Source organism: Pezoporus flaviventris, unplaced genomic scaffold (genome assembly GCF_033815535.1).
Source record: "Pezoporus flaviventris isolate CSIRO_AGI_PZ_B2104156 unplaced genomic scaffold, CSIRO_AGI_Pfla_v1 ptg000125l, whole genome shotgun sequence".
NCBI lineage: Eukaryota > Metazoa > Chordata > Aves > Psittaciformes > Psittacidae > Pezoporus > Pezoporus flaviventris.
In genome coordinates, this window is record NW_026892673.1 from 279,328 (window position 1) to 303,199 (window position 23,872).

Below are 23,872 nucleotides of genomic sequence, written 5' to 3' on the forward strand. Positions count from 1 at the left end.
TCCAGGTAGGACCGTTCTCCCCCGCTGCAGTGACAGTACATTTTTTACATCTGGCCCGGTCCGGACTGGTCCAAGGGCTACTGCATGAACTGTCTCACGTTTCATTTGCTCAAAGGCTTGTTGCTCAGGGCCCCGTTTAAAATCATTCTTCTTCCGGGTCACATGATAGAGAGGGCTTACAATCGAACTGTAATTTGGGATGTGCATTCTCCAGAACCCCACTGCACCCAAGAAAGCTTGCGTTTCTTTCTTATCAGTTGGTGGAGACATTGCTGTTATCTTGTTGATCACGTCTGTGGGGATCTGTCTACGTCCATCTTGCCATTTTATTCCCAAAAATTGAATCTCCTGTGCAGGTCCCTTGACCTTACTCCGTTTTATGGCAAAACCGGCTTTCAGCAGGATTTGGATTATTTTCCTCCCTTTCTCAAAGACTTCTTCCGCTGTATCACCCCACACAATAATGTCATCAATGTATTGCAGATGTTCTGGAGCTTGCCCCTGTTCCAGTACAGTCTGGATCAGTCCGTGGCAAATGGTAGGGCTGTGTTTCCACCCCTGGGGCAGTCGGTTCCAAGTGAACTGGAAACCCCTCCAAGTAAAAGCAAACTGTGGCCTGCACTCTGCTGCCAAAGGAATTGAGAAAAATGCATTGGCAATATCAATCGTGGCATACCACTTGGCTGCCTTTGACTCTAGTTCATACTGAAGTTCTAGCATGTCCGGTACGGCAGCACTCAATAGTGGTGTGACTTTATTCAGGCCATGATAGTCTACTGTTAGTCTCCATTCTCCATTAGACTTTCGCACTGGCCACATGGGGCTATTAAAGGGCGAGCGGGTCCTACTGATCACCCCCTGACTCTCCAGTCTACGGATCAGCTGATGGATGGGAATCAGGGAGTCTCGGTTGGTGTCATATTGCCGCTGGTGCATTGTTGTGGTCACAATTAGCACTTGTTGTTTTTCGACTTTCAGTAACCCCACAGCAGAGGGATCTTCTGAGAGACCAGGCAAGGTGGACAGCTGCTCAATTTCCTCAGTCTCCAAAGCAGCAATACCAAAAGCCCACCGGTACCCTTTTGGGTCTTTGAAGTACCCTCTCTTGAGGTAGTCTATGCCAAGGATGCATGGAGCCTCTGACCAGTCACAATGGGGTGCTTTTCCACTTCCTCCCAGTCAGGCTGATTTCAGCCTCCAGCACAGTCAACTCTTGGGATCCTCCTGTCACTCCAGAAATATAGATGGGTTCCACCCCTTGACAGCTTGATGGCATCAGGGTACACTGCCTCGGTGTCTAGTAGAGCCTTATACTTCTGTGGGACTGATGTGCCAGGCCATCTGATCCACACAATCCAGTAAATCCGATTGTCCCCTACATCCCCCTGGCTGGAGGCAGGGCCCCTGTAATGGTCATCACAGCGTTGGACACTTAAGTCGTGGTAAAAGGGATTAGTCTTCGTTATCACAGGAGCTGAAGTAAAATCAGCTCTTCCACTCCCATCTGGGAAACTGCTCACCAGAGACTGAAGCCGTAGCTCTCATGGGACGATCAGTCTTGGCCCTTGCTCGCCTCTTCAATTCACTCACCTGTTCTTCCAAAGCTGAGGTTTTCCATCCCACTTTGTCATGTCTTCTCCGTGATCCAGCAGGTAAAACCATAGGGTACCCCGTGGGGTATACCTCTTGTATCTCCTCTCTCGAACAATAGGATGCCTTTTGTTAATAGCTGGGATGTGTGTTGGTACACATGGGGAGCTGGATAAGTCAGATAGATCGTCCCTCAATTGTTTGAGGTCCTGGGACAGTTTTTCCACAGCTGAGATGATGGAAGGGGTGAGATTGTCTTCGAACTCTCGGAGTTTATGAACCATTTCATCCACTGTTAGTGGTACTATGTCATTCCAGGTTACTGTTGCCAATGAATGGGCATATGATGACGGTGCATTCCGTGTAAGTTTTCGCCGCATGGGTCGTGTACATTCAACTTCATCTGGATCTATGCGTATATCCCCATTATTCAGATTGATGTGATAGATCATCTCTGCGATGGCCGATTCCCTCAGAGACTGGATGCCTTTGTCTATAGTAGTCCACTTGGCCGAACGACTCATAACATCATCCTTGTATGGAAACCTTTCTTTCACAGCTGCCAAGAGCCGCCTCCAAAGACTGAGGGACTTTTTCTCTCTTGCAATTGCTTTATCAATTCCCCCTTCTCTAGCAAGTGATCCCAGCTGCTTGGCTTCTGTACCTTCTAGTTTGTGACCATCGGCCCCATTGTTCCAGCATCGGAGTAACCAGGTGATGATGTGCTCCCCTGGTTGACGGGTAAAATCTTTTCACATATTCCGTAGCTCGGTTGAGGTCCGAGGTCGAGAAGTTACCTCTTCTTCTTCTTCTTCTTCGTCATGTGATGATGACTCCTGATCAGATTCTAGACCGGGTGGTGAATACATTGTTTCTTCATCTTGCTTCACCCTTCTTGCTTGTTTTTTGCTTGTACTTTTGCGTACAGGGGTAAATGATATTTGTACGAATTGGTCCTCTGGTTTAGCTGCAGTGATTATCACTGTGGTTTGAGTAGCAACTGTACTTGTTGCTCGGGGTGGTGTAGCTGCTGTGCTTGGAGCGGGGGTACCCACACTGTTGAAGTTTGAGCAGCTGCTGTACTTGCCACTGGGGTAGCTGCGCTGTTCATTGCAGCCAAAGTTTGAGTAGCGACTGTACTTGTCGCTGGGGGTGGTGAAGCTGCTGTGCTTGGAGCTGGAGTAGCGTTGACTGTTGCTTTGCCCTCAGATCCATCGACATTCTTTTCCTTTTGAAGGTGCTGGATAGTGTTGAACAAGGCCCTGTAAGCATAGGCCAAGCCCCAGCACATTCCCATGATTTGTCCATCTCTGGTATGGCCAGAGTGACCACACACCTCATTTAAGTGTTTTCCTAATTCTTCTGGATTTTGCAGTTGTTCGGTAGTGAAATTCCAAAGTACTGGAGGGGCCCACTGACCTAGGTACTTGCCCATACTATCCCACACACCCTGCCACTCATGGCTGTCCAGCCTCAGGGAAAATCTCTTGGTCCTCCTACATTGTCGTTTGACCCCAGACAAGACCCAAACCTGACTCTGCTTAACTCTTGAAATCAGTCGTGGGCAAAACACACTCTGTATGCGTGCTAGCATGGTGATTCCCATCACCATCAGCAAACAAGTCTCAACAGCATTAAAAGGCCATTCAAAAACTTCAAAACTCTCAAATGTAAATGGTCTTGGGGGAGGACTGGGAGGGTAAAAGGATGTCTCCTTCACAGGTTGAGCACCTGAGAAGGAGAAAAAAGATGTGTAATTGCTAAGCACTTCTATTATATACCTCCCAAAGTATAAAGGTGGTGACCACACTGGGAACATAAGCCAGATCAGTTTCATGATCAATGATTCTATTGTATTACAAGTCATTACCATAAAGTACAATGGGACAAAAACCTTAGCCCAAGCCCCACACTTGAGGAACATTAATACAGCAAATACCGGATGGACGTAAGATATGATATACTGAAACTGTGAGATCAAGAGGAACAACCTTGAGAGCCAATAAATCAGCATTGTGATGAGTGACTATCAATCCAGTCAGATCTGTTGTTATCTCAACCCCTCGTGCCAGAATGGTGATCCCCATCACAATCAGCAGGCAGGTCCCAAGGGTACCCAAAGGCCATTCAAAACCTTCAGAACTCTCAAATGATGCTGTAAACAGTCTGGTGGAGGAGCTGGGAGCTTAAGGGAATGTCTCCCTCACGGGTTGACCACCCGAGGAGGAAAAAAAAAAAAGTATAATTGTTAAACACTTCTATTATATACTTCCCAAGGTATAGAGGTGGTGATCACACTGGGAACGCAAGCTAGATCAGTTTCATGGTCAATGATTTTATTGTATTACAAGTCATTACCATAAAGTACAATGACACAAGAACCTTAGCTCAAGGCCCCCAACTGATAAACACTAACACAGCAAATTCTGGCTCTAAGTAAGGTATGACATGCTGGAACTGTGAGATCAAGAGCAACAACTTTGAGAGCCAGTAAATCAGCATTGTGACGAGTGACTATTAATCCGGACAGATCTGTCGTTATCTCAACCCCTCATGCCCCACGTTGGGTGCCAAAAGAACTGTCATGTTTTAAACCCTAGCCAGACAGCTTGTTCACTCACTCCCAGTGAGTGGTGCTGGGCTGAGAGCAATCGAAGACCCCCTCCCCCCTGCGGCTCTCTTCTTCCCCACTCCCGGAGGAACGGGGAGGAGGATCGAAAGAGTTCAACTCCTATGGGTTGAGACAAGAACAGTCCAGCAACCAATGTACAACACAAATCACCACCGCTACCACCACCGACAACAATGATAAGAGAAAATAACAAGGGAAGAGAATACGATACCACCGGCCAAGAAACGAGTCCCACCCGGAAGCCCGTGTCCTTCCGGGTAACTCCCAGTTACCCCCCACCCCGGGCATGAAGTGCTGTGGTATGGAATACCTCTTTGGATAGCCTGGGTCAGGTGCCCCATCTCTGCTTCCTCACAGCTTCCCCTCCTCCCTGGCAGAGCATGAGCCTCACAAAGTCCTTGGTCAGGGTAAACATCACTTAGCAACAACCGAAAACATCAGTATCACCAGCACTGTTCCCAGGCTGGAAGTCAAAACACAGCACTGCACCAGCTACCACAAAGGAGAAACATGACTGCTACTGCTGAACCAAGGACAGGGTCCCAGAACTGGATATGGTACTCCAGGTGTGGTCTCGTGACAGTAGCGTAGTCATCTTCCCCAGTCTGCAAGGGTTCTAAAAAAATGTGCAAGCATTAGAAAATAGCTGCAGTCTCTTCCCCGAGAAAACAGGAAATTTAAAAGGCCAGAACTCATGGACTCCTGCACAGATTACTGTAAATAGGAGACAGCTACGGCTCATGGACTAAGTGTTCCTGAAAGCCTGTAGCAGCCTCTGCAGAGTCAGAAAGCTGAGTCAGTGAGCTGAATGCCTAGGAAGTCCTTTTGAGGATGGGGGAGACCCTATTAAGTCAGAGAGCAGGGCTGGTATTCTCAGGAGGGAGGATATTACTTGGGAACAAGTGATGCTCTAGGCAGAAGGGTAAATGAGTCTCTTTTAGGGCCCTGTAGGACTGTGTTTTATGAAACAGCTTTAGAAAAGAGTTGGTGTGTCACTTGATTCTGGAGGGATGGCACTGTGGTTGCTCCTTCTTGGGTTTGTGGGTGAGAATTTTCTGTTTACAGTCAGTATATGAAAGAAATACGCAACCTGTTCTGAAACATGGTTACACTGCAGTCAGAGGTGTGGGTCTGGCAGAAAACTTGAGGCTCATATAAAGCCACTACAGCAAATTACTGCTGGAAGCATGAGTGCCGTGTTCCATGCTATCCTACTGCTTCCAACTCTGGATTAAATTTCCCACGTGAGGTGGAGGTGCCTTCCCCCTTAGATGGCAGAGGGAGCTTGTGTTTTACGTGCTGTTCCCCATTTACCAGGGCCTTTTGTTCCCTCCCTTTGTCCAGGTACCTCCAGCATCTGCAAAACAGCATGGAGTCAACCTGAACACCCCATCGACTCCTTTTCAGCAAGTGAGTGGCTATGGACAGCACGGCTACGGGGCAGGTATGCCTACCACTGCTCTTCTCACGAGTGCCTGCCCAGCTGCTTGTACACTCTAACACCTTGTCTTGTACACACTGGCAGGCTATGATGAATTAACACAGGGAACGGCTCCTGGAGATTACAGCAAAGGAGGATACAGTGGGTCATCTCAAGCACAAAACAAATCTGCTGGCACTGGACCAGGGAAAGGTAACATGAGACTTGAGGTTGATATTGAGTGGGATTTAGTAGGGTCAATTCCCAGTGCTGTGCAATGAACACAGCAGCCAGATCTAAACAGGGTCATGATCCAAGCTGTTTCTCCATCTTCTGTATACAAAATACTTTTTTTTTAATGGCCCAAGTGTTCTTTCAAAACCTCACAGCTGAACTTTGTGTAAGGATTTGTGGCTGATGCGCAGCTTTGTCCACAATTATACTGGGGAGAAATGGTGAGCTGTTTTCTCTGCCAAATTTTCCTTGCTGAAGAATATAGTGGTCCTGCAACAGTGCTGTGTTTTTGAAGCCTAAGCATCTAGATGCTGCTGCTGAAATGGTCCTCTGCCAAATGAAGGCTATAGTTTGAATTTCTTGACAGGTAATTGAGATAGCTGTCTGTTCACATATCTCTGGGCTGTTGTTTCAGCTGCTGTGTGTACACCCTGTAACTCATCACATTCTTGTGCCTAGAAGTATAAAGTACAATATAATACTACTACTACTAAGGGAAATAACAAGGGGAGAGAATATAAAACTACGAGGGGAAAGGAAAAAAGTAAACCACTAACCAGCAGCAATGCACAGTACAATTGCTCACCACCTGCTGACCGATACCCAGCATGACCTGAGCAGCAATAGATCCCCTCTGGGTAACTCCCCCTCAGTTTATATACTGGACATGACATGCTGTGGTATGGAATACCACTTTGGCTAGTTTGGGTTAGGTGTTATGTCTCTGCTCCGTCCTGGCAGAGCATGAGTCAGTTGCTGAGGGGTCAATTACTGAGGTGACTAGCTCAAGTGAGGATGCCTTCAACACCTGAGCGGGGGGAAGCTTAGCATCCAGGAGCCTCAACTCAGAGTGGCAAGAGCCACTTGGGGAGCCTCAAGTCCTCACAGGACTTGCCCAGGAGCCAGCAGCTCAGCTGATGTGAGCAGCTGACTCACAGGGGGTGGTGCCAGGAGGGATGGTACCAGCCCTGACTGGTTAAAAACCTGCCCCAGGGAGCTCGAGTGACCAGGAGTGCGGTGAAAAAGGGCTGGTGGAGGCAGTTTGCGCAGGCAGGCGAGCAGGATGGTGAGGACTCATCTTATGACCAGAGCCCAGTCTGGGAGCTCTGCTCTGGCTGTCCTGGCAGTGGCCAGCCTAGGCACCCAGACAGAGCCGATGAGAGGGGAGGCTGCAGTGCAGAACTTGGTGTAGAGAGTGCCTGCACTGCTCTCCTGAGGCGAGGGTGTACAATGGGCAGGGCTGCACTTCGTGTGCCCTGGTGGATGTCCTTCTACAGCAGGTGGCTGAGCTGTGGAACGCTGTCAATAGGCTGAAAGATGTCAGGAAAGCTTAGAGGAAACAGGACTGCTTGCTCCAGGCCCAAACTGTGCAGGGGCCTCAACCATCCACTGTAGCTCATGGAGGAAAGAAAGAGGCCGTTAACCCAGGAAGCTGGGAAATAGTAACAAACAAAAAAAGGAGGAAGAGGACAATTAAAAGCTCCTAAATCTGTTGTCCCCACCCAGAACAGCTTTGCTGTTCTGCAGGGGGCTAATGAGGAAACACACTAGCACCAGGAACAAATAGCTGATGCACTGGTGAAAAAGATCACTACTGGTGCTGTCAGGAAAAAGCGGTGGGTCATAGTAGTAGGGGACTCTACTTTGAAAGGAACAGAAGAACCCATCTGTTGGCCTGACCCCGTCTCAAGGGAGGTGTGTTGCCTATCAAGGGCATGGATCAGGGATGTTGCAGAGAGGCTGCCTGGTCTAGTAAATCCCACTGACTATTACCCACTTCTAGTCGTCCATGTGGGTGCTAGTGATATAGACAGCAGTAGCCCAGAGAACATAAAGAAGGACTACAGAGCCCTGGGGGAGGTGGCTAGGGGCTCTGGAGCTCAGATAGTCTTTTCATCAATTGTCCAGGATAAAGGGGAGGACCTTAAAAAAGCTAGGAGGATTGGCCAGGTTAATAACTGGTTAAAAGGGTGGTGTCATAGTCAGGGGTTTGGGTATCTAGAACATGGGACTCAATTTAGTAGGCCAAGTCTACTGGGGGCTGGTGGAGCTGGTCTGACAATGAAGGGAAAGAGTGGTTTTGGTAGGAGGCTTGCCAGACTGGTCAAGGAAGCTTTAAACTAGATGTGTTGGGGGAGGGGAGCATCATTCCATCCCAGCACTTCCAGTCAGTTGCCAGCACCTGTAATAAATGCTCGGAGCGATGTAGAGATATTCCAGCTGCTCCAGCCAATGAACCGGCTTCATTTGGAGCTCAGCTCACATGCCTCTATACAAACACCCGTAGCATGGGGAACAAACAAGAGGAATTAGACATGTGTGCATGTCTATGGGGGTATGATATAGGAGGCATCAGAAACATGGTGGGATGGCTCCTATGACTGGAGTGTTGGGATGGGAGGTTACAGGCTCTTTAGAAAAGACAGGCCTGGCAGGCGGGGAGGGGGAGTTGCCCTTTATGTTAGGGATAGGCTGGAGAGTATGGAACTCTGTCTGGGGACAGGTGATCAGTCAACAGAGAGTTTGTGGGTCAGGGTTAAAGGGAGAACAGTGATAGGAGACATTACTGTGTGGATCTGTTACAGACCACCTGATCAAGGGGTGAATGAAGCGCTCTATAGACAGATAGGAAAAGCCTCACACTCGCAGGGTCTTGTTCTCATAGGGGACTTCAACTATCCTGATGTCTGTTGGAGGGAGGGTATGGCCCGGCACAAGCAATCCAGCAGATTCCTTGATTGTGTAGAAGATAACTTCCTTCTGCAAGTAATAGAGGAGACAACAAGGAGAGGTGCCATGCTTGACTTCATGCTCACCAACAGGGAAGGGCTCATTGGAAATGTGATGCTCCAGGGCAGCCTTGGTTGCAGCAATCATGACATGGTCGAATTTGAGATCCTCAGGACAGTGAGAAGAGCATGCAGCAAGCTCACTGCCCTGGACTTCAAGAGAGCAGACTTTGGCCTCTTCAAGAACCTGCTTAGTAAGGTTCCATGTGATATAGCCCTAGAGGGCAGGGGGGCCCAAGACTGTTGGTTGATATTCAAGGATCACCTGCTGCAAGCTCAGGAGTGTTGCATCCCAACTTAGAAGGAAGTGCAGCAGGAAGGCCAGGAGACCTCCTTGGATGGATAAGGAGCTGCTGAGGAATCTTTGAGGGGAAAAAAGAGGCTTATAAAAGGTGTAAGCGAGGATAGGCAGTCTGGGAGGAATACAGGGATATTGTCTGGGAAGCTAGGGACCACCTTAGGAAAGCTAAGGCCCAGTTAGAATTAAACTTGGCCGGGGATGTGAAAGATAACAAGAAGGGATTCCATAGGTACGTTGCAAATAAAAGACAGACTAGGGACAACGTGGGCCCTCTCTGGAAGCTATCAGGTGAACTGGCTACCCTGGATTTAGAGAAGGCTGAAGTTCTTAATGACTTCTTTGCCTCAGTCTTCACTGGCAAAGGCTCTGACCACACCACCCAAGTCTTGGAAGACAGATGCAGGGACTGTGAGAATGAAGACCTTGGGCCCACTGTAGGAGAGGATTTGGTTTGAGACCATCTTAAGAACCTGAAGGTACATAAGTCCATGGGACCTGATGAAATCCATCCGTGGGTCCTGAAAGAGCTAGGAAATTAAGTTGCTAAGCCACTGTCCATCATATTTGAGAAATCATGGCGGTCAGGTGAAGTTCCCTAGAACCGGAAAAAGGGAAATATAACCCCTTTTTCAAGAAGGGGAAAATGGATGACCTGGGGAATTACAGACCAGTCAGTCTCACCTCTGTGCCTGGCAAAATCTTGGAGCAGGTTCTCCTGGAAAGCATGCTAAGGCACATGAAGAACAAAAGGTGGTTGGTGACAGCCAACATGGCTTCACTAAGGGCAACTCCTGCCTGACCAATTTGGTGACCTTTTATGATGGGGCTACAGAACTGATGAATACGAGCAAAGCAGTTGACATCATCTACCTGGACTTGTGCAAAGCGTTCAACACTATCCAGCACAACATCCTTGTCTCTAAATTGGAGAGACATCAATTTGAAAGGTGGACTTCTCAGTGGATAAAGAACAGGCTGGATGGCCACACGCAAAGAGTTGTGGTCAATGGCTCAATGTCCAGCTAGAGACCCGTAATAAGTGGTGTCCCTCAGGGATCTGTGTTGGGAATGGTCTTGTTCAACATCTTTGTCGGTGTCCTGGGTTCAGCAATAGCAGTCGTTTTTCTCCTTCTTGGTGGCTGGTGCAGTGCTGTGTTTTTGACTTTCAGCCTGGGAGCAGCGCTGATAACACTGATGTTTTTGGTTGCTGCTTAGTAATGTTTAGTCTGACCAAGGACTTTCTGAGTCTCATGCTCTGCCAGGGAAGAGGGGAAGTCAGGATGAAGGAGGGACAGGACACCTGACCCAAACTAACCAAAGGGGTATTCCATACCACAACACGTCATGCTCACTATATAAACTGTGGGGCAGTTACCTGGAAGGGCTAGAGCGCTGCTCTGGTCACGCTGGGTATCGGTCAGTGGGTGGTGAGGTGTTGTATTCTCTTCCCTTGTTATTTCCCTTATCATTATTATTATTGGCTTATGACTGAACGCCTGTAAGTCATAATTGTAGAATTCTAGAATTAAACAGGTTGGAAAAGACCTTTAAGATCATCAAGTCCAACCATTACCCCACGACTGCCAAAACCACCACTAAGCCATGTCATTAAAGGCCTCATCTCAATGTTTTTTGAACACTTCCAGGGACAATGATTCCACCACTTCCCTGCGCCACCTGTTCCAATGCTTGATCACCTCTTGGTGAAGAAATTTTTCCTAATACCCAGACTAAGCCTCCCCATGCCCAGCTTGAGACATGTCATTATGAGATTAAAATGACGTTTGATGTTGTGCTGTTGCGTCATCACTCGCTTGTGATTGACCCAGGAGATGACAGTCTTGTTCAGAATGTGTGGGTAAAGCCCTTCCCGAATCTTCGTTAGCGAAGACAAGCTATCCTTATAGGAGAAGAAAATCTCTTAACTTCAAACTCAGGCAGATGTAGCTCATCTAGCCTTGTATGGTCTTCCATCTAAGAGAAGGACACTCTTACAAAACCTACGACCTGAGGACTTTGCTGTCACCGTCCTAGCTAGCTAGTCTGTGGCAGATAAACCTCAGGTGTAAAGGGTGGGGCCAGTTCTGCACATGCTGCACTTCACCTAAAAAATCCACTGCGCAGGCTGGAAGGGTTTCCTCTCACTTGGCTGTAGCAACAGGCGAGGGTTGAAATGGCAGGTGCCAAGGTGCATTGGAAGCTGCAGATCCAACCTTGCATGCGGGTGGATCAGGACATTGGTCGCTAGAGATTGCCCCAGAAGATAACAGTCCTGGTCAGAAACTTCCTGATTGCCTAAGCAGCCTTTTGTCCTACCAGATTTGCCTATCCCACATGCCCTTGGTCATCATGATTGTAGTAAGTGTGGTATAGCCCTTCCCAAATCTTCATTCGCGAAGCCAAGCCATCAATTATTATTGGTGGTAGCAGTAGTGGATTTGTGTTATACCTTAGTTACTGGACTGTTCTCATCTCAGCCCGTGGGAGGTACATTCTTTCTATTCTCCTCTCCATCCCTCCGGGAGCAGGGGAAGGAAGGGGGGGGAAGGGGGGAGTGAGCGAACAGCTGCGTGGTTTCTGAGTGACAGGCTGGGCTTAAACCGTGACAGTTCTTTTTGGCGCCCAATGTGGGGCACGAGGGTTTGAGATAATGACAGATTTGACTGGAGTGTGTCTAATCGTATTTGTGATAAGCAATCATTGTTTTGGATTAATAGTCACTCGTCACAATGCTGATTTACTGGCTCTCAAAGTTGTTGCTCTTGATCTCATAGTTCCAGCATGTCATACCTTACTTAGAGCCAGTATTTGCTGTGTTAGTGTTTATCAGTTGGGGGCCTTGAGCTAAGGTTCTTGTGTCATTGTACTTTATGGTAATGACTTGTAATACAATAGAATCATTGACCATGAAACTGATCTGGCTTGCGTTCCCAGTGTGATCACCACCTCTATACCTTGGGAAGTATATAATAGAAGTGTTTAACAATTATACATTTTTTTTTTTCCTCCTCGGGTGGTCAACCCATGAGGGAGAGATTCCCTTAAGCTCCCAGCTCCTCCACCAGACCGCTTACAGCATCATTTGAGAGTTCTGAAGGTTTTGAATGGCCTTTGGGTACCCTTGGGACCTGCCTGCTGATTGTGATGGGGATCACCATGCTGGCATTCATAGAGTGTGTTTTACCCACAACCATTTTGTCTGATCTCAAAAGTTAAGTGGAGTCGGATTTGGGTCTTGTCTAGGGTTAGACGACGATATAGGAGGACCAAGAGATTTTTCCCCGAGGCTGGACATGAGTGGCAGGGTGTGTGGGATAGTATGGGCAAGTATCTAGGCCAGTGGGCCCCTCCAGTGCTTTGGAACTTCACCACTGAACAAGTGCAAAATCCAGAAAAACTAGTAAAACACTTAAATGATGTGTGTTGTCATCCTGGTCATACCAGAGAGGGACGAATTATGGCAACGTGCTGGGGCTTGGCCTGTGCTTACAGAGCCCTGTTAAACACTACGCAGCACCTTCAAAAGGAAAAAACTCTCCCTGGATCTGATGGCAAAGCAACAGACAACGCAGCTACTCCAGCTCCAAGCACAGGAGCTACACCAGCCCCAGTGACAAGTACAGCAGCTACCCAAACTCTGAGTACAGCAGACAGCGCAGCTACCACAATCTCAAGTACAGCAGCCACACCAGAGGACCAATTTTTATCAATATCTGTTGCCCTTGTACACAAAGGGAAAAGCAAAAAAGAGGCAAGAAAGATGAAGCAAGATGAAGAAACAATGTGCTCACCACCTGGGACAGCATCTGTCCAGGAATTATTAGTATGTGAATCAGAGGAAGAAGAGGTGACATCTCAACCCCGGACCTCAACCGAGCTACGGAATATGTGAAAGGATTTCACCTGTCAACGAGGGGAGCACATCATCACCTCATTGCTCTGACGCTGGGACAATGGGGCCGATGGTTGCCGCAGAAAATATATGGACTCAGTCAGAGATCAATATGATCAGACAAAAGCCATTTATTACAAAGCCTTAACTCCTTATATACTATTTCTTACATGCACTTACAGTGATTTGACATATTATGATTGGATACATGTCTTGAAGACCCTAAGTGACTAACATATAATTGGTTAAGCACAGGTGTGAGAACTTGACCTCAAAAGCTTGCCAACAGTCTACAGTTCTCATTAACTCTGTGAATTCCAGCTTCTTCTTATCTTGCTTGTTTAGGCTTCCTTGGGCCTCTCATGGCCTTGCTGTATCTTTCAGGATTATTCAGAGTTTATGTACCAATTATCCATTCTCCCATGAGAACACTGCCGCCACAGATGGTCACGAACTAGAAGGTACAGAAGCCAAGCAGCTGGGATCACTTGCAAGGAAGGAGGAATTGACAAAGCAATTTCAAGAGGGAAAAAGTCCCTCAGCCTTTGGAAGTGGCTCTTGGCAGCTGTGAAAGAAAGGTTTCCATACAAGCACGATGTTATGAGTTATTCAGCCAAGTGGACTACTCTAGAGAAAGGCATCCAGTCTTTGAGGGAATCAGCCATTGTAGAGATGATCTATCACATCAAGCCAAATTCCGGGGATGCACCCATAGATCCAGATGAAGTCTAATGTACATGACCCATGTGGTGGAAATTTACAAGGAATGAATCATCACCATATGCCCACTCATTGGCAGCAATAACCTGGAATGACGTACAACCACCAACAGCAGATGAACTGGTTTGTTAACTCCAAGAGTTTGAAGACAATCTCACCCCTTCCATCACACCAGCTGTGGAAAAACTGTCCCAGGACCTCAAACGAGAGACGATATATCCAATCTATCCAGCTTTCCACGTGTACCAACCCACGTCTCAGCTATTAACAAAAGGCATCCTACTGCTTGAGAGAGAAGATATAGGAGGTACACACCACAGGCAACCCTATGGTTTTACCTGGAGGATCACAGAGAAACATGAGGAAGTGGGATGGAAAACTTACCTCAGCTTTGGAGGAATGGCTGTGTGAATTGAAGAGGAGAACAAAGGTCAAGGATGATCATCCCATGAGAGCTGCGGTTTCAGTCTCTGGTGAGCAGTTTCCCAGATGGGAGTGGAAGAGCTGATTTTACTCCAGCTCCTGTGATAAAGACTAATCCCTATCAACAAGATGTAAGTGACCAATTTGATGACTATTAGAGGGGCCCTGCCTCCAGCCAGGGGGAGGTAGGGGACAATCAGATTTACTGGACTGTGTGGATCAGATGGCCTGGCACATCAGTTCCACAGAAGTATAAGGCTCCAGTAGATAGTGGTGCACAGTGTACCCTGATGCCATCAAGCTGTCAAGGGGTGGAACCCATCTATATTTCTGGAGTGACGGGAGGATCCCAAGAGTTGACTGTACTGGAGGCTGAAATCAGCCTGACTTGGAGGAAGTGGAAAAGCACCCCATTGTGACTGGTCAGAGGCTCCATGCACCCTTGGCATACACTACCTCAGGAGAGAGTACTTCAAAGACCCAAAAGGGTACTGATGGGCTTTTGGTATAGATGATTTGGAGACAGGGGAAATTAAGCAGCTCTCCACCTTGCCTGGTCTCTCAGAGGATCCTTCTGTTGTGGGATTGCTAAAGGTCTAAGAATGACAAGTGCTAATTGTGATCACAACAGTGCACAGGCGGCAATATGACACCAACCGAGACTCCCTGATTCCCATCCATAATCTGATCCATAGACTGGAGAGCCAAGGAGTGATCAGCAGGACCTGCACAACCTTTAATAGCCCAATATGGCCAGTGCAAAAGTCTAATGGAGAGTGGAGACTAACAGTAGACTATCGTGTCCTGAACGAAGTCACACCACCATTAAGAGCTGCCGTAACAGGTGTGCTAGAACTTCATTATGAACTGGAGTCAAAGGCAGCCAAGTGGGATGCCACATTTGATATTGCCAGTGCATGTTTCTGAATTCCTTTGGCAGCAGAGTTCAGGCCACAGTTCACTTTTACTTGGAGGGGAATCCAGTATACTTGGAATCGACTGCCCCAGGAGTGAGTAGAAACACAGCCCTACCATCTGCCATGGACTGATCCAGACTGCACTGGAACAGGAGCAAGCTCCAGAACACCTGCAATACATTGATGACATTATCATGTGGGGTGATACAGCAGAAGTCCCTGAGAAAGGGAAAAAAATAATCCAAATCCTGCAAAAAACGGTTATGCCTTAAAACAAGCAAGGTCAAGGGTCCTGCACAGAAGATTCAATTTTTGGGAATAAATGGCAGGATGGACATTGCCAGATTCCCACAGATGTGATCAACAAGATAACATCAATGTCTTCACCAACTAATATGACAGAAACACAAGCTTTCTTGGGTGCTGTGGGGTTCTGGAGAATGCACATCCCAAATTACAGTTCGATTGTAAGCCCTCATTTTCATGTGACCCAGAAAAAGAATGGTTTTAAATGGGGCCCTGAGCAACAACAAGCCTTTGAACCAATTCAATGAGAAATAGATCACACACTAGCCCTTGGACCAGTCCGGAGTGGACCAGATTTAAAAAATGTACTCTACACTGCAGCTGGGGAGAATGGTCCTACCTGTAGCCTGTGGCAAAAAGCTCCAGGGAAGACTAGAGGTCGACCCCTTGGCTTTTGGAGTCAGGGATACAGAGGATCTGAGGCCAGCTATACCCCAACTGAAAAAGAGATACCGGCAGCCTATGAAGGGGTTCGAGCTGCTTCGGAAGTGATAGGCACTGAAGCACAGCTCCTCCTGGCACCCCAGTTGCCCGTGCTAGGCTGGATGTTCAAAGGCAGGGTCTCCTCTACACATCATTCAATTGATGCTACATGGAGTAAATGGGCTGCACTAATTACACAACGAACTCGAATAGGAAATCCCAGTCGTCCAGGAATTCTAGAAGTTATCATGGACTTTCCAAAGGGCAAAGATTTTGGAATGTCACCAGAGGAGGAGGTGATGCGTGCTGAAGAGGCCCCACCATATAATAAACTGTCAGAAAGTGAAAAGCAGTATGCTCTGTTTACTGATGGGTCCTGCTGTATTGTGTGAAAGCATTGGAGATGGAAGGCGGCTGTACGGAGTCCCCTACAAGTTGCAGAAACTGCTGAAGGAGAAGGTGAGTCAAGACACTTTGCAGAGGTGAAAGCCATCCAGCTGGCCTTGGACATTGCTGAATACGCAAAATGGCAAGTACTTTATCTCTATACTGACTCATGGATGGTGGCAAATGCCCTGTGGGGGTGGTTGCAGCAATGGAAGCAGAGTAACTGGCAACGCAGAGGTAAAATCATCTGGGCTGCTGTACTGTGGCAAGATATTGCTACCCAGGTGCAGAACCTGGTGGTGAAGGTACGCCATGTAGATGCCCCTGTACCCAAGAGTTGGTCCACTGTGGAACACCAAACAATCATTCAAGTGGCTCAGGTGGACTTAGATTGGCAAAATAAGGGCTAATTATTTTGGGCTTGGTGGGACCATGACACTTCAGGCCATCAGGGCAGAGATGCAACATATAGATGGGCTCGTGATCGAGGGGTGGACTTAACAATGGACACTATTACCCAGGTTATTCATGAGTGTGAAATGTGCTGCAATTAAACAAGCCAAACAGTTAAAGCTTCTTTGGTATGGAGGACGATGGCTAAAGTACAAATATGGGGAGGCCTGGCAGATTGACTATATCACACTGCCACCAACCCGCCAAGGCAAGCGCCATGTGCTTACCATGGTGGAAGCAACCACCGGGTGGCTGGAAACATACGCTGTGCCCCACGCCACTGCCTGGAACACTATCCTGGGCCTTGAGAAACAGATTTTGTGGTGACACAGCACCCCAGAAAGAATTCACTCAAACAGTGGGACTCATTTTCGGAACAACCTTATAGACACTTGGTCCAAAGAGTATGGCATTGAGTAGGTATATCACATCCCCTGTCATGCACCAGCCTCTGGGAAAATTGAATGATACAATGGGCTGTTAAAAACTACACTGAGAGCAATGGGTCGTGGGACTTCCAAACACTGGGATACACATTTACCAAAGGCTACCTGGTTGGTCAACACCAGAGGATCTGCGAACAGGGCTGGCCCAGCCCAGTCAGAATTTTCACGTACTGTAGAGGGGGATAAGTTTCCTGTGGTGCACATAAAGAATTTTCTGGGGAAGACAGTCTGGGTTATTCCTGCTTCAAATAAAGACAAACTTACTTGTGGGATTGCTTTTGCTCAGGGACCTGGATATAACTGATGGTTAATGTGGCAAGACGGGGAAGTCTGCCATGTACCTCAAGGGGATTTAATTTTGGGGGAAAACAGCTAACAAACTTGATTATATGATTTTGCCTGCTATATAACACATTTAACAGCCCATCAGCTAGATGCCCATCTCCACCACTCTGGGCTTTAAAAATATATGTGCTGTCAGGATCATATCAGAGAATAAAATCATGGAAAAAGCCTGTGGCAGCAGCAGGAGTCTCCCAGTACTGTCGTCAGGTCACCATCGACTGACCCTGACTTCCCTCTGATCATCACCCCAACAAAGAACGAACTTTGATGAAATGAGACATGCTCAGCAGTGACCAGAGGAGTTCAGCGGTGTCGTCAGCAGGCAACTATCTGACACAACACGCCTTCTCTTCTGCCCTAAAAGACGGTTACATCAGATGGAGCCTGTATATACTGTAGAAGGGGAACAAAGTTCCTATGGTGCACATAAAGAATTTGCTGGGGAAGACGGTCTGGGTTATTCCTGCTTCAGGTAAAGGCAAACCCACTCGTGGGATTGCTTTTGCTCAGGGACCCGGATATACTTGGTGGGTAATGTGGGAAGATGGGGAAGTCTGATGTATACCTCAAGGGGATTTGATTTTAAGGGAAAACAGCCAATGAACTTAATTGTATGCTATTGCCTGCTATGTAGCACTTTTATAAGCCCACCAACTAGATGTCTTCAGGTCACCAGCAACTGGCCCTGACTTCCCTCCAACCATCATCCCAAGAAAGAATGAACTTTGATGAAACCAGACGAGTTCTGCCATAAAGGAACTACCAGCATCAGTAGGCAATGATCCAACACTGCACACAGCTCTCCTGCTCTGAAAGACTGTTACAAGAGATGGAGCCTGACATCATGGACTGAATGGACTCAGCAGAATTATAGGGATTGTTCCATGCACTAAGGAATGATCTCTCAGTCTCTCTCTGTGGATGTATATATATGTATATATATGAGATAAGAGTGATGGTATATTGAAGATGTGGGATCTGAGCATGACGTGAATGGTATGGAATTAGGGGTGCATACTGTCCTGGGTTCAGCAGTAGCAGTCGTTTTTCTCCTTCTTGGTGGCTGGTGCAGTGCTGTGTTTTTGACTTTCAGCCTGGGGGCAGCACTGATAACACCGATGTTTTTGGTTGCTGCTTAGTAATGTTTACTCTGACCAAGGACTTTCTGAGTCTCATGCTCTGCCAGGGAGAAAGGGGAAGCTGAGAGGAAGCAGAGACAGGACACCTGACCCAAACTGACCAAAGAGGTATTCCATACCATAGCACATCATGCTCACTATATAAACTGCGGGGCAGTTACCCGGAAGGGCTAGATCACTGCTCGGTCGAGCTGGGTATCAGTCGGCAGGTAGTGAGCAGTTGTATTCTCTTCCCTTGTTATTTCCCTTATTATTATTGGTGGTAGCAGTAGTGGTTTTGTGTTATACCTTAGTTACTGGACTGTTCTTATCTCAACCCATGGGAGTTACATTCTTTCTGTTCTCCTCCCCATCCCTCCGGGAGCGGGGGGAGGACGGGGGGAGTGAGCGAACAGCTGTGTGTTTTCTGACTGACGGGCTGGGCTTAAACCATGACAGTCAGTGACATGGACAGTGGGACTGAGTGCACCCTCAGCAAGTTTGATGATGACACCAAGCTGTGTGGTTCAGTTGATACGCTGGAGGGAAGGAATGCCATCCAGAGGGACCTTGTCACACTTGTGAGGTGGGCTGATGCCAAACTTATGAAATTTAACCATGCCAAGTGCAACATCCTAGACCTGGGTAGGGGCATTCTCAGGCACAGCTACAGCTTGGGCAGAGAAGAGATTCAGAGCAGCCCTGTGGAGAAGGACTTTGGGGTGTTGGTCGATGAGAAAATGAACATGGGCCAGCAGTGTGTGCTTGCAGCCCCGAAAGCCAACCGTATCCTGGGCTGCATCAAAAGGAGTGTGACCAGCAGGTTGAAGGAGGTGATCCTGCCCCTCTACTCTGGTCTCGTGTGACCTCACTTGGAGTATTGTGTACAGTTCTGGTGGCCTCAACATAAAAAGGACATGGAACTGTTGGAACAAGTCCACAGGAGAGCCACGAGGATGATCAGGGGACTGGAGCACCTCCCATATGAAGACAGGCTGAGAAAGTTGGGGCTGTTCAGCCTGGAGAAAGCTGCATGGAGAGCTCACAGCAGCCTTCCAGTATCTGAAGGGGGCCTATAGGGATGCTGGGGATAGACTGTTCATTAGGGACTGCAGTGATAGGACAAGGGTTAACAGGTTAAAACTTAAACAGGGGAAGTTTAGATTGGATATAAGGAGGAAATTCTTTACTGTATGGGTGGTGAGGCACTGGAATGGTTTGCCCGGGGAAGTTGTGAATGCTCCATCCCTGGTGGTCTTCAAGGGCAAGTTGGATCAAGCCTTGGGCGACATGGTGTCTCTGCCCATGGCAGGGTGGTTGGAACTAGATGATCTTAAGGTCCTTTCCAACCCTAAGTATTCTGTGATTCTATGAGAGACTGAAAAGTCCTTGATCATTGTAAGTGCTACTTAGCAACAACTAAAACATTGGTTTATCAGCATTGTTGTCAGACTAAAGCCAAAACACAGCACTGTACCATCTACTAGGAAGAAAAAAAACAACTGTTATAGCTGAAACCAGGACAGAACTGCAAGTCTGTTATGAGGTCTCCTGGGAGCCTTCTCTTCTCCAGGTTGAAGAAGCCCAGCTCTTTCAGCCTGTCTCCATGGAAGTGCTCCAGCCTTCAGAGCATCCTCATGGCCTCCTCTGGACTCACTCCAACAGCTTTACATCCCTCTTGAGTTGTTGCCTCCAAGAGCTGGAGGCAGGACTGCAGGGGGGCATCTCATGGGAGCAGAGGGGGAGGATCACCTCCCTCAACCTGCTGGTCATGCTCCTTTTGATGGATCCCAGCATATGGTTGGCTTTCTGGGCTGTGAGCATACACTGCCAGCTCATGTTGAGCTTTTTATCAGCCAACACCCCCAAGTCATTCTCCACAGGCCTGCTCTCAGTCCAGTCTCTTAGTAGGCTGTAGTTGTGCTTGGTATTGCACTGACTCAGGTGCAGGACCTTGCACTTGGCCTGGTTGAATTTCATAAGGTTCATATGGGCTCACCTCTTGAGTCCATCAAGGTTCCTCTGGATAGCATCCCTTCCCTCTAGCATGCAGACTGCACCACACAGCTTAGTGTCATCAGCAAACTTGCTGAAGATGCATTCAATCCCCTGTCCATGTCACCAACAAAGATATTGAACCGTGCCGGTCCCAGTACCTACCCCTGAGGCGGACCACTTACCACCAGTCTCCATTTGGACATCAAGCCGTTCACAACAACAAAGTAGAGTGAATTGCTTATCACTAACTACTTCATACTTGGGCTTAAGCAAATACCAAGCATTTGCTGTGCATTTGAAATGCTAACTGGACTGTCTTCAGCCAAGAGCTGATCACACTTTTATCTGTGAAGGCACAATCTGTAAGAGAGCAATGTCCTAGGAAGGGTACAACCTTAGAGCAGTGCACACCCTCCAAGTCTAGACCTTCAGCTCACTGGCTAAAGGAACTACAGGTTTTATTCTAATCCAAGTGAAATGATTAGAGACAGTCTTTATAAGACACTGAATGTGAGTGGCTGGTTTGAAAGTCATCTTGCTGGTAAGTGAATGCTTTGGAGTCTGTTGTGGCACCACCTGGCCCAGGTGGAAGCTAGCCTGAATCAGAATTAATTCTCTCAGGGCAGAGGACCATTGCAGACCTCATTCTCTTGCAGGATGTGAAAGGACAGGTGTTGAAATATATAGCAGATGCCGAGTCTTATCACTCAGGGCACTACTAGAAGCTCTTGAATGCTGCAGTAGAGCCAAATGTGTCCCTAATCATAGGGGAAAGCTGGCTTTTCTGGAGCTTAAATGAGTGTTGGGTGCTGCCTGGTGAAGAGCATTTGAACCCAAGCAGTAACTGCTGGGTCATGGATGTGGGTGATTTATCCCAGTGGGCTGGTTTCCTGCTTTGCAGTGTGAGGAACTGAGTCCTTTCTTCTGTTCTCATGTGGGGTGCTGTGGGTCTGACAGTGCGGACAACCTTGCCAGGCTGATCGCCAGCAGTAGCAGCAGGGTGTGCAGTACCGTGTCTGCAGGCAAAGATGCATTCACCGAGGTTGTGGATGCTTGGAGCAAAGCATATGGAGGGTGGTTGACTTTCTCATTGTTTATGGCTTTTTTTTGTTTGTTTTCCAGGTGTTTCTGTGACCTCAAGTAACACAGGTGTACCTGATATCAGCGGCTCAGTCTATAACAAGACTCAGGTGAATAATACTGGATCCTCCTCTGTAGCCTGAGGCCAGGCTAATGGCTGCCCTTGTGGAACACTGGTGGCTAGGACCATTCCCAGGCCAGTTGGTCAGCAGGCTATGGCATTTCTTACATTGGCTCTGCTGTTGGAGAAGAGTCTCATTCTCTGTCTCACTGCTTTTGCCATGTCAGTTCCTGATGGCAGCTGCTGGCATAGGTGTAGTGCTCTATGCTGCCCCACACATTCTGTGTTCTGGGTGCAAATGAAGTGTGATGTCATGCAAAATGGTATCTTGGGCTGCATTAGGCAAAGGACTAATGTTTTTCATCAAAATAGCACCCAAAGCAGCTGAATCGGGAAGCTGGGTTGAGCTTTGGCAAGGGGGAGGAAAATCTCATTGCAAATTCTTCTTGTGTTTTTGTTGGGCCTCTCTGGGTAGGTTGAATAATTCCAGGCTGAGCCCATGCAATGTGTGAAGGGCTGATTTTAGGCAGCTGCTGCCATCCCATGTCCTGCTGAGTAAAAAAGAGGTCAGTGAAAAAAGGAGCATAGTAGCTGTGGAAATAAAATATTGGAGGCATTAGTACAGAAGTATGGGTGAGAACAGAAACTGAAACTCATCTGCTGAAGTGCTCACAGGTGTGACTTGGCTTGCTCATGGGGTTGGTGAAAAGTTCAGGTCATTTGTGTTTGGGCCACTCTTGTTCTTGATCCGGTCACTGTGGGGCTGCTCACACCAGTCTCTGATGCTGCCCCCCTCACCTCCCATGCAGATGTTTGACAAGCAGGGATTCCATGCTGGCACACCATCTCCTTTCAGCCTGCCCTCTGCTCCCGGATCCACTGGGCCCCTGAACCCTGGTGCTGCCCCAGGTTATGCTCCAGCCCCATTTCTCCATATCCTGCCTGCACATCAGCAGCCTCATTCCCAGATGCTGCATCACCATCTTCAACAAGATGGGCAGGTGAGTTGTCCCATTCCATATCTACAGTGTGCCCAAGGGCAGATTGCTCCCACCCACATCCCAGCAGGAACTTGGAGGTTTTTGCTAATGTCTGGTTTTTGCTTTGCTCATTGGGAAAGGGCCTTGACAATGATTGCAGACTGTTGACCAGCTTGGGGAGGGAACCTCATGAAATTCAGCAAGGGGAAGTGCAAAGTCCTGCACCTGGGAAGGAACAACCCCATGCACCAGTATATGCTGGGGCCCAAAGCAGTTTGGTAGAAAAGGCCCTGGACATGCTGGTGGGCACCAAGTTGACTATGAGACAACAATATGCCATTGCTGCAAAGAAGGCCAAAGGCATCCTGGGCTGCATTAGGCAAGGTACTACCAGCAGGTCAAAGAAGGTCATCCTACCCCTCTGCTTAGCACTGGTAAGGCCACACCTGGAGTCGTGTGTCCAGTTCTGGGCTCCTCAAGTACAAGAGATACATGGATGTATTTAAGAGACAAAGGGCCACAAGGATGGTGAAGTGACTGGATCGTCTTTCCTATGAGGAAAGGTTGAGAGAGCTGGGACTGCTCAGCTTGCAGAAAAGAAGGCTCAGAGGGATCTTAGCAATCTATATAAATACCTGAAGGAAGAGTGTGAAGGGAATTGAACCAGGCTCTTTTCAGTGGTGCCCAGTGACAGGACCAGATGCAATGGACTATTGTGGTTTAAACCCAGCCAGCAACTAAGTACCATGCACCCACCCGTGGTGGGATGGGAGAAGAGAATAACTAACAATAGGGAACAATGAAAAAGGAGAAATAAAAATTCAGGAAACCAATTGATGCACAATACAATTGCTCACCACCTGCAGACCAATACCCAGTGACTGATCCCTTCCAGGTGACTCCCCCCAGTTTATATACTGGGCATGATGTGCTGTGGGATGGAATACCTCTTTGGCTAGTTTTGGTTAGGTGTCCTGTCTCTGCTTCCTCCTGGCTTCCCTTGCCCCTCCTCACTGGCAAAGCATGAGACTGAAAAGTCCTTGATCAGGGTAAGTGCTACTGAGCAACAGCTAAAACATTGGTCTGTTACCATCGTTGTTCTCAGACTAAAGCCAAAACACAGCACTGCACAAGAAGGAAGAAAAACAGCTGTTACAGCTGAACCCAGGACAGTATCCACCCCTTATGCCATAACAGTTACATCATGCTCAGATCCCACATTTTCTGATATACCATCAACTTTTCTGTCTCTTGAGATACATAAACACATACACATGTCACTCCTTTAGTGTATGGGCCATCCCTAGAAGAGTCGGTTGAGTTCTTTCAGTCCATGACATTGGGAACCATTTGTATT

General features: G+C 47.8%; 1 protein-coding gene across 1 annotated transcript in view; it reads left to right on the forward strand.

Annotated features, from left to right (window-relative positions):
* The window catches only part of LOC133282502 (ubiquitin-associated protein 2-like), a 152,176-nt gene that overhangs the window by 122,909 nt on the left and 5,395 nt on the right, over nt 1-23,872 (forward strand). Inside the window, exons 23-26 of the mRNA XM_061478505.1 lie at nt 5,567-5,666; nt 5,748-5,855; nt 21,517-21,584; nt 22,345-22,536. Of these exons, the coding sequence (XP_061334489.1) occupies nt 5,567-5,666; nt 5,748-5,855; nt 21,517-21,584; nt 22,345-22,536 (468 nt within the window). The remainder of the gene's footprint in view (nt 1-5,566; nt 5,667-5,747; nt 5,856-21,516; nt 21,585-22,344; nt 22,537-23,872) is intronic.